General features: G+C 33.2%; 1 protein-coding gene across 1 annotated transcript in view; it reads left to right on the top strand.

Annotated features, from left to right (window-relative positions):
* The window catches only part of LOC142339406 (uncharacterized), a 228,743-nt gene that overhangs the window by 83,887 nt on the left and 129,552 nt on the right, over positions 1–15,304 (top strand). The window contains exon 14 of the mRNA XM_075389423.1: positions 9,071–9,202. Coding sequence (XP_075245538.1) covers positions 9,071–9,202 — 132 coding nt within the window. The remainder of the gene's footprint in view (positions 1–9,070; positions 9,203–15,304) is intronic.

Raw genomic sequence — 15,304 nt, 5'->3', positions numbered from 1 at the left:
TCTCATCTTTTTCCTTCGTATGTAGTACCGGTCCTCCTACAAAACTATCAAAGCTATTTTCCGGTAATCTACCACTTATGTTAGATTTCGCAAAAAAACAATATTTTCAAAATTATGCAGAATCTGACGACGCTTATTTAACACAATTAGACATTTGCGACCATCAAGCAAAATTGTGAAGCTTTGATTAATAGCTGCCGTCAGCCTCTCAAACGGCTATTATTTAGGCGCTCTCCGTTTTTTTAATTCGCTTTACCGTCTATTTTCCGGCAATCTGCCGGCTACGTTAAAAATGGTCATCTTATAGATTATGCTTTCTATTAGATGTGAATTTATCATGATAATAACGGGATAAAGCTATGGGGTGCTTGCCTAATTTAAGACTGTTTGAGCACCATAGCGTGAATTCTTAACTAATTCTAATCGAAAGCAAACCTTAGTGAGCTGTTATAACGTGGTGTTATTAGATTAGCTTGCTAAGTATTTTGAGTTGTAAAACAAAAGTTTACTTTTGGAATATCGAATGGCTTATGCGTCTTAAGTTGCACTTTCATCGGTGAAATTAAATACTCTGATTAGCATTATCTGAAAAGGACGCAGTGTAATAAACAGGCTACCACAAAAACTACATTTTCAAGCTTTTGGCTGCTCTTTTCACAGGAAAAAACAATGTGTTAGACAGTGACGAGTTTAATGCGAAACATCGTTTAATTAGTTACGGAAACGTGCTCTTGAAATGCCTTACGGATAAGTAACTTAAACGTTTGTTCATTTTGTATTATTTGTGTCCGTTTGTTGATGAATATTTTTGTGAGGTTTTAGTTAATGAAACATTTACGGTGTATTTGTAATTATTTAACGTTGTAGTTATCAAACACGGTCTCTATTTATTTGCTTCGAGTAACATTTCAGTTGTATTGTTTTCTATTTAACTTGGCAGAAATGGGTAGAAAACATCTGTTACAAAAACGCACTTAGAAAAATTATTATAATTAAAAAAAAATTAATTTAGAAAAAATATTAGAAAAATTATTTAGATTTAAACGCAACACTAGATACTAGTTGAATTAAAGATGGAGAAATAACTTTTCCACGATGCCTCAGTTACGTTTTTTAAAAAGGCGCCGTCAGTCTCTTAAAGACTATCATTTAGGCGCTCTCCCTTTTTAAGTTTGTTTGACCTTTCAATCCCGTTTTTCGTTTTTCACACTCAACTACTGACTTACCGCACTCACTTTCAACTGAATAGATTTTTAATTGCTCTTGAACGAAGTTCATAGCAATTATTGTAAACATGTCTTTTTTATGCAAAATTTTTGCTTGACGGTTTTGACTTTTCGAATGACTTTTACGCCCTTGACTTTTTGCGTTTCGAGTGATCTAAAATTCTCTCTCAATCGCAATTTCAAGCAGCTGAACTCAATTGACGGCAATTTAATACTAAAAGTCGAATGAAAAATGCGCCGAAACTTGTGCCATTTTTCACTTTAAATCCTAATTGTTTTAAATGTTAACCTCTAATGGGTAATGGTTATTTGAAGCACACTTTTGAACTGCTTAGTCCCATTTAGACTCCCCCTCCCCTCCCTCGCCCCCGATTGAAGCAGGCTGCAATTGATAAGAGCTCCCACTAGTCGTTCGAGAGCAATTCTTCCGACGTTTAGTCGGTTATGTTATTCAATTATTTTACTCATTGAATTACGTTACGCAATGCAGTGAATACGGTTCAGTTCAGAAGAGCAACAAAATGAAAAGAATCAGGATAAACCTGTTCATTAAAACTAATTTTTGAAGACTTAGTGCATTAAGTTGTCAAAGTTCCTTCACTGACGGGCATTTGTATTAAGTTTTTTGTCCTAAATTTAGAATCCATGCGAATCAGGTTACGAAATACCTTGAATGCGGCCAAGAGGTAAATGAAAAGAAGCTGGACAAACCGATAGAGCCTGGCCTTTAAGTAAAAGTGCATTAGGGTTGTCCGAGTTGATTAAAAAATTTTAAAAAATTCGTAGCTGGCATTAGTATTAAGCTTAGTAGCCCGTGCTTAATAATCCGAATAAAAGTGTAAATGTTTAATCTGACTCAAACTGCGCCTGCCAATTTGTATTTATTCTTTTTCGGATCAATCGCGATGGGCCGCAAGGGATCAACGGCCGCTATATTCCGGCAAGCTGCTGGCTATATTTCTTAAATGGTGTTCAGAATCCATTTCTAGTCATTTTAAGGTCTTAGAAATTTTTATGAATAGTATTTCTAGACCTCTGGCATCATGTCTTGTTTCTATTCGCTTTACATTTTGTGTACGTTTTTCGATTTTTACAATCCAATAATTGGATTGTATTGGTGCTGTCTTTTGTCAGAAGTTTTCACACCTATTTCCATGACGTTGGAGCTTTCAAAACGGAATAAACAGGTAAAGCTCAGCGGGCATCAGGTTTTAGTAGTCCTTTAAGTGGGTGCTTAGAGCGGCGACGCTACTGGGAAGGCCGTAATTCAAGGTTAAAAGGTGACTTTTAGGAGCCCAAAATTTTGCAATTTTTCGCGTTTGTTCCGTCATTATTCAAGTTTTTTCGGACCAGTCTTAAAATGAGGTTTATATAATGTGGATAAAGGTGTTTCCCAAGACTTCAATTTGTAATGATCATTTTGTTAGCTATATGTTTTGGTGCTCCAAGCATAAACACGCAAATTAATACTAATTTTAAAAAATTTAAATTTTTGGTATTTTTTTAACATTTTTTTCATGTTTTTCCAGTCCCAGGTGCCGAGAAACCTCCTCGAGGGTTTTGATGATATGTTACTGCATAGTTTCCAGTGGTAATCGAATGGTTTTCAACATTTTAATATCACGAATTTTAGCAATTTTTGAAAAATTTTTGTTTCACTTTTTTTCACATTGTCATTATTTTGAAGCCCTAGAGGCCAGTGGGGGTTTGATAATAGTTTATTGAAAGATTTTCATTGGCGAAGGTATGGTTTTCAACATTTTAATATCACAAATTTTAGCAATTTAATTTTACACAACTTGCAATTTTTATCAAGTTTTTTCAAAAGTTCTTTTTGTCATTTGTTGAGGTTTTCCGGCCCCATGTGCCACAAAAGGTCCTCCAGGGTCTGATAATATGTTACTGCATAATTTCCAGTGCAAATGGAATGGTTGTAAACGTTTTAAAGTCACACATTTTATCACTTTTTATATAAATTGAAGTTTTTTGAGTTTTTTCGAAAGTTTTCATTTTGAGTTCATCTAGCCCAGGGGTCAGGGTACCTCTTCTAGGGTTTGAAATTAGGTATGTGCAAAGTTGGTTGGGTCAATGGATTGATATTCAACGTTAAATGTCACGAGTTTTGTCCTAAAGTCTGAAATTTTTTTCAAATGCTCCGAAAATTATCATATTTCGAATTCATCAATCTTTATTGGCCAGTGAAACTTTTCCTTGACTTGAATTTTGGTTACTGGATATTTTTTAAGACAATTTTCTGAAGAGTTTCCAGTAGAAATGGAAGGGTTTTCAACATTTTGATTACACAAAGTTTAGCGATTTCTTTTTAAAATTCAATTTTTCTAAAATTGTGAAATTTTTTGGTCATTTTTTTGAGTTTTAGTTATTAGGGACTCTGCAATGGCTCTCAACATTTTAGTATTACAAATTTCTGCCTTTTTCTGATAAAATTTGGATTTTTCTTCAAATTGTCTGTAAATTGTCATGTTCCAAGTTAATCGATCTTTATTAGCATGTGGGCTTGAAGTTAGGTTGCTGAATAGTTCCTGGGGACAATGAATTGGTTCTGAAGTTATTAATATCACTATTTACAGCATCATTTAATTGAAATTTTATTCCAAATTTTTTATGAAGTTTTTTGTCATTTTCTGGTCTTATTGATCTTTAAGGGCCAGTGAAATATTTTTAAGGTCTTTCATAAGGGTTACTGGACAGATTAGAATGGTTTTCAGCATTTTTTATATCAAAAATTTGTTGCAATGTTGTGATTAAATCAGAAAATTTTTATTTTTTTATTGTCCTGTGAGGCTTTTTTAAGCTTCAAATTAGGTTACTGATTGGTTTCTGCAAAAATGAAAAGATTCTGAAGACAATAATATCAACGAATTTAGCAACATTTCATTAAATTTTGCAACTGCATTCAATTTTTTTTTGAATTTCTCTGAAGTCATCGGTCTTCGAGGGCCATTTAAAACTTACTGTTGGGTTACAGGACAGATTTGAGAGGCAGGCAACAGAAATGGTTTCGAACATAATTATTTCGAATTTTTTTTTGCAATTTTCAAATGTTTTGAAATGTTTTTCTATCTTTAGTGGCCAGCGGTGAAAGCTTCTAGAATTATTGCATTGATTTTTTTTGTTCAGTTTGTTTGATTTTAGTTTCTCGAATTGTGACTGTTTGCCTTTTTGGATGCCACTGCTAATTGATACGCTGGTCAGATGCATTACTTCTTAGTTTTTTGTTCAATTCTTTGGATTGTATTTCAGGACTTGTCCTGCTGTGTTTTTTTATTAATCGTATGGGTGCTCATTTGCTGCCAATAATCACGGCGGAAGTAATGTTTCATCTTTGCTAAATATGAGTCATCTTTGGCTAACTTGATCTTTAGCAGAAAATAGATTTTTAATTGCTCTCAAACGAGGTTTGTAGCAATTATATTAGTGCGGCTGGTCTGTTTACTACTTGAAGAGTAGAGATGCTACTGGTTTTTATTACTCGAAGAGGAGTATTGAGATTCCATGGTTTTTCAAGCTAAAGTTTTGACTTTTGAATTTGACTTTTGTTTTCGAAAATTAACTTCTCTGTTAGAATGTTGACTTCTGTTTTCGATGATTGGACTTTAAAAGTAGCTAAGTTTGTAATGTATAGTAATTAAGAACGAATAGTAATATTCAAGGTTAAAAGGTCATTTCAGAGATTTTTTGATCCCATATAAGTCCCTCCAAACTAACTAAACTATCCCGCACACCTTGTCCCCACGCCTTCCCCGCCCCACCCCTAACCGCCTCCACCTACTTACCCACATTTCTACCCCAAAATTGGTTTTTTCACACTATTTTGCTTTGCTTTTATATAACTGAAATAGGTAGGGTTAGATAGGAGTTTTTATTGCAAGACTCCTAGAGTCGTTTCCGGTTTTCTATCGGCTATGTTTTTTTTAGCCAGAGCAAGTTTTTTTTGACTTCTTTTGTTTCAAACTTATACCTCTATTTTTGGTTGTTGACTTGTTTTCGAACATTAGACTTTACTAGTAGCTTAGTTTGTAATGTATAGTTTTTAGGAACTGCTGGTAACATACAAGGTGAAGAGGTTATTTCGATCCTATATAAGTGACCCCTACTTATCTAAACAGCAGTCCCCCCAACTACTTGCCCCCTTCTGCCTACCTACCTGCAACCCCGCCCAACCTACATACCTAAAACCCCCTCCACCTATCCCCTTTCTAACCCCCTACCCCCTCCGACTAAGACCCGCCTACTTCCCCTCACCTAATCCCTACCGCCACCCCCACCTAAAAAAACGACCCCTCTACACCTACCCACCCATCCCAACCCCCCGCCGCCTACCCAGATTATAAACTAAAAGCTGTGCCCTCAAGTTTTGAAACCATGTCTACATTTCATTAGGCTATTAATTTCTTTGCTAATTCTTTTGTCTGATATTTCATATTATAGGTAAGGTAGGTTAGTAATTATATTGCACGACTCTTCGAGTCGTTTTTGGTATTCTACTGGCAATGTTTTTCAGCTGAAGTCATGACTTTTCGTTTCGAACGTCGACTTCTGTTTTCGAACAATGGATTTTAAAATTAGCTCAGTTTGTAATGTAAAGTAATTAAGAAGTGATGGTAATGTTCATTAATAAAAGGTCTTTACGAAAATTTTTGATCCCATATAAGTTCCCTCAAACCTAGGTAAGCCCCCTATACCTTCCCCCCAATTACAGAGCACGTGTCATATGGTAAATCATTATGTAAAAATACTGCACTTGCTTCTGGGGGGTGCAAATATTATGCACCTACTAAGCTGGGAGCACAAACGGAAAACATCCCATTTTTAATAGCCGCGTCCTCAATTACAGGCGGCTATTATAGCGCTCCTATTTTTTTTACAATCCAAGAATTGGATTGTATTGGTGCTCTGTCTTTTTTTAAAATTTTTGTAAGGTGTTTCCACACTTTTTCATGACTTTGAGCTTTCAAAACGGGATAAACCAGTGAAGCTCAGCGGGCATCAAGTTTCATTAGAGTCCCAAAGTGGACTTTAGTAGTCCTTCAAGTGCTTAGAGTGGCGAAGCAACTGGGAGGGCCGTAATTCAAGGTTAAAAGATCGTTTGTAGGAGTTTTTGAGCCCAAAATGTTGCAATTGTTCGTTTTTTTTTGTATTTTTCAAATTTTATGTTAGACCAGTCTAAACTGGAGGTTTGAAAAAGTTGATTAAGGTCTTTTGCAAGACATAATTACTTTTTATGACCATTTTAAGAGCTCTATGTTTTTGTACTCCAAACATAAACACGAAATTTTATACTAATTTTAATTTTTTTCGTTTTTTGAAAATTTTTGTTATTTTTTGAGTTAAACAGCCCTAGTGGTCAAATAACATCCTCTAAGGTTTGGCAATAGGTTACTGCATAGTTTCTAGTGGTAATGGTTTGATTTTCACCATCACGAATTTAACCAATTGTTTTTTATAAAACTTGCATTTTGTAAAACATTTTAACATTTATTAGCATTATTTAAGTTTTCTGAGCACCAGGAGCCAGGAAACCTCTTCTAGGGTTTGATTATAGCTTAATGAAAAATTTTTATGGCAATGAAATAGTTTTTAATATTTTAATATCACAAATTATAACAATTACTTTTACAAAATTCAATTTTCAATTCTTTTTGAAAACTATTTTGTCATTTAGGTTTCTCCAGTTTCAAGGACCAAGAATTCTCCTCTAGGGTTTGATAGTAGCTTAGTTCATAGTTTCTGGTGGCAAGAAAATATATTTTAACTTTTTAATGTCACGAATTTAGTAATTTGTTGATAAAATTTGCAATTTTGCAGTTTTTCTAAAATGTTTGTCTTGTTGCTTTTGTGGCCTAAACGGCCAAGCAACTTCCCTAAGTGTTTGATAGTATGTTACTCCTTGGCTGCTGGGGGTAATCGAATGGTCTTCAACTTTTTGGTATCACGAATTTTGCAATATTTTGAAAAAATTGATTCTTTTTAAAGTTTCTGAAATTTATTATCATATTCCATATTTATCGATCCTTATGAGCCAGTGAAACTATTTAAGAGTTGAATAGGGATACTGGATGGTCTTTGGAGACAAAAAAGGGTTCTAAAGATATTAATATTACAAAATTTAGCAAGATGTTAAAATTTGGAATTGTTTAAGTTTTGAAATTTTGTGTAATTATATGTTTTAACGAAACCAACGAAACCTTGTTATGTTTTGCAGTTGGGGTACTAGACAGAACTCCAGTAAAAATGGTTCTAAACATTTTCAACGAAATTTGAAAACTTTAAATTTTATACTTTTCAGCTTTTTGAAGCTTTTGCCATATCTCTCTAGCTTTAGTGGCAAATAGATCGCTTTCAAGGCTTGTTCGTGAGTAAATATATAAATTCAATTGTATTAGATTTTTTTCTTCAGGGTAAAAGCTTCACGAGTTTAAGCAATGATTTTTTTGTGTGATTATAATTTCTCAACTACTGTTTTTTCTTTTTGGCTGGGATTGTTCAATTGATCTTTTGGACAGGTACATTAATTCTCAATTTTTCCATTCAATTCTTTGGATTGTATTTCAGGACTTGTCCTGCTATGGTTTTTACTTCGTCTAACAGATTTTTGTTTCGTCTCACCCTGACTTCTTGGAATTGACTTTTTCAATGACTTACCTCACTCAAAAAATGACTTCTGAACTCACTTATGGAAATTTAAATTTTATGAACATTTGCTTATTAAAGGTCAATTGTGTGCAAGTGGTGCCGAACATATATGCCCTAATTCCTGATGATTAGAATCTTGAGTTTTTGATTTGGAATATTAACTTTGGGATCTTTTCCGTTTGTGCCCCCCCCCCCCCCCCCCCAGTACGTTATGCGCCCCCCAGTTACAGAGCACGTGCCATTACATAGTAAGTCATTATGTAAAAAATATTGCACGTGAATCGGGGGGGGGGGGGGTGCAAATAATATGCGCCCACTAAGCTGATGGGGCACAAACGCGGAAAAGATCATCATTTTGAAAAGCCCTAGTAGGGCTTTCTCCTTAGAGCTTATGTGGGTCTTTCCCATTATAGACCCCCCCCAGCTTAGTGGTCAGATAACCTATAGCCCCCCAGTCATGGTAAATATATCATAATGGGGGGCTATAATGGGAAGGACCCGCTTATAAGTCTCATAAAAATGACAGTCTGAAGCTAACCCAAAAACTCTAGTGGTCTATTAAAGGACTGGTGGTCGATCTGTCTGTTTTATTTCTACAGTTGTTTCAATTCATGTAACGCCACAAGCGTCTATCGCGGCTTTTTTTCCGGCAATCTGCCGGCTATGTTTCATATTTCTGAAATAGGTAAAATTAGATAAGAGTTTTATTGCACGATTCTTCGAGTCGTTTCTGGTATTCTACCGGCTATGTTTTTGAATGCAATTTTTCGCTTGACTGATTTTTTCTCTGACCCATTTGACTTTTTCTCCTTAAAAACCTGATAAACAAGTAGCGCCTTGACGGCATTAAGTGCTCTTAGAGCCCTTCAGCTCACTAGTCTCCTAGAGGTTGACCCCCGCGAAAGCGGTTCCTAGGGGTTGACCCCCGCCCCACAACCCCCCCCCCCCCCGCATTAGCCCCCTCACCCCCCCCCCCCAATCCACACCCCTGCACATCGTTCAGGCCGTAAGGGCTCACCTCACGCCCCTTCAATTAAGCTAAAGCAAGCCTCACTAAAATAGCTAGCTACTTGAGAGCTCACCGGTCGTTTGAGAGCAATTCGACCGACGTTAGCCGGTTTTGTTAAAAATTTGTAACGCTTTGGTTCCCCCAGTTTTTTTGTTTAAAAAGGTCTTGTGATATTTAGGTGAAGTGGGTATGTTGTTTCGTGATAACACAGTCAACTACAGCATGAAAGAAAGCTACATCAGTATTACGATAGAGTGTCTCAAAGCCTCGTACAGACTGCTATCACAAGCAACTGCAGATTGTGAAAAAGGTATGGTATGTCGATCATTTTACGATGGATCATCTTGACTCAGTTTCCGAATTAACTGTGGGAACTTGTCAACAGTTCAGGCCTAGTGAAATCTTCATGACTAGATAATGACCGTGTATGATTTTTTATACATCTTGTTAGATTTCTTTGGCATGAAATCTGAGTGAGTTCTTTGAATTGACTGTAGCTACTTGTCAACAGTTTTGACCCTATTATTTTATCAATGGTTGTTGATTTTGTATGATTTTCAATACAAAATTACATCTAGTTAGTTTTCTTTGATATGAAATCAGAGTTAATTCTTTGATATAATTCTAGTAACCTGTCATTGTTTTTGACCTTATAATCTTTTGGCGACTAGATGTTGAGTGTGTATGATTTGTCATACAAAATTACATCTAGTTAGATTAATTTGGCTTGAAATCAGAGTTAGTTCTCTGAATTAACTGTAGCAACTTGTCAACAGTTTTGACCTGATTATTTTTAAATAGTTGTTGAATTTGTATAATTTTTAATGCAAAATTACATCTAGATAGATTTCTTTGGCATGAAATCAGCGTTAATTCTTTGATATTATTCTAGTAACTTGTCATTGTTTTTGGCCATATGATCTCCTGGCGACTAGATTTTGAGTGTGTATGATTTGTCATACAAAATCAGATCTAGTTAGATTAATTTGACTTGAAATCAGTGTTAGTTCTCTGAATTAACTGTAGCAACTTGTCAACAGTTTTGACCTTATTATTTTTGACGAATGGTTGTTGATTTTGTATAATTTTTAATACAAAATTACATCTAAGTAGTTTTCTTTGATATGAAATCAGAGTAAATTTTTTGATATAACTCTAGTAACTTGTCATTGTTTTTGACCTTTTAATCTCTTGGCGACTAGATTTTGAGCGTGTATGATTTGTCATGCAAAATTACATCTAGTTAGATTAATTTGACTTGAAATCAGAATTAGTTCTCTGAATTAACTGTAGCAACTTGTCAACAGTTTTGACCTGATTATTTTTAAATAGTTGTTGAATTTGTATAATTTTTAATGCAAAATTACATCTAGATAGATTTCTTTGGCATGAAATCAGCGTTAATTCTTTGATATTATTCTAGTAACTTGTCATTGTTTTTGGCCATATGATCTCCTGGCGACTAGATTTTGAGTGTGTATGATTTGTCATACAAAATCAGATCTAGTTAGATTAATTTGACTTGAAATCAGTGTTAGTTCTCTGAATTAACTGTAGCAACTTGTCAACAGTTTTGACCCTATTATTTTTGACGAATGGTTGTTGATTTTGTATAATTTTTAATACAAATTTACATCTAAGTAGTTTTCTTTGATATGAAATCAGAGTAAATTTTTTGATATAACTCTAGTAACTTGTCATTGTTTTTGACCTTATAATCTCTTGGCGACTAGATGTTGAGCGTGTATGATTTGTCATGCAAAATTACATCTAGTTAGATTAATTTGACTTGAAATCAGAGTTAGTTCTCTGAATTAACTGTAGCAACTTGTCAACAGTTTTGACCTGGTTATTTTTAAATAGTTGTTGAATTTGTATTTTTTAATGCATAATTACATCTAGTTAGATTTCTTTGGCATGAAATCAGAGTTAATTCTTTGATATAGCTCTAGTAACTTGTTATTGTTTTTGGCCTTATGATCTCCTGGCGACTAGATTTTGAGTGTATATGATTTGTCATACAAAATCAGATCTAGTTAGATTAAATTGGCTTGAAATCAGAGTTAATTCTTTGATATAATTCTAGTAACTTGTCATTGTTTTTGACCTTATAATCTGTGGGCGACTAGATGTTGAGTGTGTGTGATTTGTCATACAAAATTACATCTAGTTAGATTAATTTGGCTTGAAATCAGAGTTAGTTCTCTGAATTGACTGTAGCAACTTGTCAACAGTTTTGACCTGATTATTTTTAAATAGTTGTTGAATTTGTATAATTTTTAATGCAAAATTACATCTAGATAGATTTCTTTGGCATGAAATCAGCGTTAATTCTTTGATATTATTCTAGTAACTTGTCATTGTTTTTGGCCATATGATCTCCTGGCGACTAGATTTTGAGTGTGTATGATTTGTCATACAAAATCAGATCTAGTTAGATTAATTTGACTTGAAATCAGTGTTAGTTCTCTGAATTAACTGTAGCAACTTGTCAACAGTTTTGACCCTATTATTTTTGACGATTGGTTGTTGATTTTGTATGATTTTTAATACAAAATTACATCTAGTTAGTTTTCTTTGATATGAAATCAGAGTTAATTCTTTGATATAATTCTAGTAACTTGTCATTGTTTTTGACCTTATGATCTCCTGGCGACTAGATTTTGAGTGTGTATGGTTTGTCATACAAAATTAGATTATTTAGATTAATTTGGCTTGAAATCAGAGTTAGTTCTCTGAATTAACTGTAGCAACTTGTCAACAGTTTTGACCTGGTTATTTTTAAATAGTTGTTGAATTTGTATGATTTTTAATGCAAAATTGCATCTAGTTAGATTTCTTTGGCATGAAATCAGCGTTAATTCTTTGATATTATTCTAGTAACTTGTCATTGTTTTTGGCCATATGATCTCCTGGCGACTAGATTTTGAGTGTGTATGATTTGTCATACAAAATCAGATCTAGTTAGATTAATTTGACTTGAAATCAGTGTTAGTTCTCTGAATTAACTGTAGCAACTTGTCAACAGTTTTGACCCTATTATTTTTGACGAATGGTTGTTGATTTTGTATAATTTTTAATACAAAATTACATCTAAGTAGTTTTCTTTGATATGAAATCAGAGTAAATTTTTTGATATAACTCTAGTAACTTGTCATTGTTTTTGACCTTATAATCTCTTGGCGACTAGATGTTGAGCGTGTATGATTTGTCATGCAAAATTACATCTAGTTAGATTAATTTGACTTGAAATCAGAGTTAGTTCTCTGAATTAACTGTAGCAACTTGTCAACAGTTTTGACCTGGTTATTTTTAAATAGTTGTTGAATTTGTATTTTTTAATGCATAATTACATCTAGTTAGATTTCTTTGGCATGAAATCAGAGTTAATTCTTTGATATAGCTCTAGTAACTTGTTATTGTTTTTGGCCTTATGATCTCCTGGCGACTAGATTTTGAGTGTATATGATTTGTCATACAAAATCAGATCTAGTTAGATTAAATTGGCTTGAAATCAGAGTTAATTCTTTGATATAATTCTAGTAACTTGTCATTGTTTTTGACCTTATAATCTGTGGGCGACTAGATGTTGAGTGTGTGTGATTTGTCATACAAAATTACATCTAGTTAGATTAATTTGGCTTGAAATCAGAGTTAGTTCTCTGAATTGACTGTAGCAACTTGTCAACAGTTTTGACCTGATTATTTTTAAATAGTTGTTGAATTTGTATAATTTTTAATGCAAAATTACATCTAGATAGATTTCTTTGGCATGAAATCAGCGTTAATTCTTTGATATTATTCTAGTAACTTGTCATTGTTTTTGGCCATATGATCTCCTGGCGACTAGATTTTGAGTGTGTATGATTTGTCATACAAAATCAGATCTAGTTAGATTAATTTGACTTGAAATCAGTGTTAGTTCTCTGAATTAACTGTAGCAACTTGTCAACAGTTTTGACCCTATTATTTTTGACGATTGGTTGTTGATTTTGTATGATTTTTAATACAAAATTACATCTAGTTAGTTTTCTTTGATATGAAATCAGAGTTAATTCTTTGATATAATTCTAGTAACTTGTCATTGTTTTTGACCTTATAATCTCTTGGCGACTAGATGTTGAGCGTGTATGATTTGTCATGCAAAATTACATCTAGTTAGATTAATTTGACTTGAAATCAGAGTTAGTTCTCTGAATTAACTGTAGCAACTTGTCAACAGTTTTGACGTGGTTATTTTTAAATAGTTGTTGAATTTGTGTTTTTTAATGCATAATTACATCTAGTTAGATTTCTTTGGCATGAAATCAGAGTTAATTCTTTGATATAGCTCTAGTAACTTGTTATTGTTTTTGGCCTTATGATCTCCTGGCGACTAGATTTTGAGTGTATATGATTTGTCATACAAAATCAGATCTAGTTAGATTAAATTGGCTTGAAATCAGAGTTAATTCTTTGATATAATTCTAGTAACTTGTCATTGTTTTTGACCTTATAATCTCTTGGCGACTAGATGTTGAGTGTGTATGATTTGTCATACAAAATTACATCTAGTTAGATTAATTTGGCTTGAAATCAGAGTTAGTTCTCTGAATTGACTGTAGCAACTTGTCAACAGTTTTGACCTGATTATTTTTAAATAGTTGTTGAATTTGTATAATTTTTAATGCAAAATTACATCTAGATAGATTTCTGTGGCATGAAATCAGCGTTAATTCTTTGATATTATTCTAGTAACTTGTCATTGTTTTTGGCCATATGATCTCCTGGCGACTAGATTTTGAGTGTGTATGATTTGTCATACAAAATCAGATCTAGTTAGATTAATTTGACTTGAAATCAGTGTTAGTTCTCTGAATTAACTGTAGCAACTTGTCAACAGTTTTGACCCTATTATTTTTGACGATTGGTTGTTGATTTTGTATGATTTTAATACAAAATTACATCTAGTTAGTTTTCTTTGATATGAAATCAGAGTTAATTCTTTGATATAATTCTAGTAACTTGTCATTGTTTTTGACCTTATAATCTCTTGGCGACTAGATGTTGAGCGTGTATGATTTGTCATGCAAAATTACATCTAGTTCGATTAATTTGACTTGAAATCAGAGTTAGTTCTCTGAATTAACTGTAGCAACTTGTCAACAGTTTTGAAGTGGTTATTTTTAAATAGTTGTTGAATTTGTGTTTTTTAATGCATAATTACATCTAGTTAGATTTCTTTGGCATGAAATCAGAGTTAATTCTTTGATATAGCTCTAGTAACTTGTTATTGTTTTTGGCCTTATGATCTCCTGGCGACTAGATTTTGAGTGTATATGATTTGTCATACAAAATCAGATCTAGTTAGATTAATTTGACTTGAAATCAGTGTTAGTTCTCTGAATTAACTGTAGCAACTTGTCAACAGTTTTGACCCTATTATTTTTGACGATTGGTTGTTGATTTTGTATGATTTTTAATACAAAATTACATCTAGTTAGTTTTCTTTGATATGAAATCAGAGTTAATTCTTTGATATAATTCTAGTAACTTGTCATTGTTTTTGACCTTATAATCTCTTGGCGACTAGATGTTGAGAGTGTATGATTTGTCATACAAAATTACATCTAGTTAGATTAATTTGGCTTGAAATCAGAGTTAGTTCTCTGAATTGACTGTAGCAACTTGTCAACAGTTTTGACCTGATTATTTTTAAATAGTTGTTGAATTTGTATAATTTTTAATGCAAAATTACATCTAGATAGATTTCTTTGGCATGAAATCAGCGTTAATTCTTTGATATTATTCTAGTAACTTGTCATTGTTTTTGGCCATATGATCTCCTGGCGACTAGATTTTGAGTGTGTATGATTTGTCATACAAAATCAGATCTAGTTAGATTAATTTGACTTGAAATCAGTGTTAGTTCTCTGAATTAACTGTAGCAACTTGTCAACAGTTTTGACCCTATTATTTTTGACGATTGGTTGTTGATTTTGTATGATTTTTAATACAAAATTACATCTAGTTAGTTTTCTTTGATATGAAATCAGAGTTAATTCTTTGATATAATTCTAGTAACTTGTCATTGTTTTTGACCTTATAATCTCTTGGTGACTAGATGTTGAGCGTGTATGATTTGTCATGCAAAATTACATCTAGTTAGATTAATTTGACTTGAAATCAGAGTTAGTTCTCTGAATTAACTGTAGCAACTTGTCAACAGTTTTGACGTGGTTATTTTTAAATAGTTGTTGAATTTGTGTTTTTTAATGCATAATTACATCTAGTTAGATTTCTTTGGCATGAAATCAGAGTTAATTCTTTGACATAGCTCTAGTAACTTGTCATTGTTTTTGACCTTATAATCTCTTGGCGACTAGATGTTGAGCGTGTATGATTTGTCATGCAAAATTACATCTAGTTAGAT

This window comes from Convolutriloba macropyga, chromosome 5, assembly GCF_964194025.1.
Source record: "Convolutriloba macropyga chromosome 5, txConMacr16.3, whole genome shotgun sequence".
NCBI lineage: Eukaryota > Metazoa > Xenacoelomorpha > Acoela > Convolutidae > Convolutriloba > Convolutriloba macropyga.
Note: the sequence above shows the minus strand (reverse complement) of the source record. Positions and strands in the feature narration are given on the sequence as shown.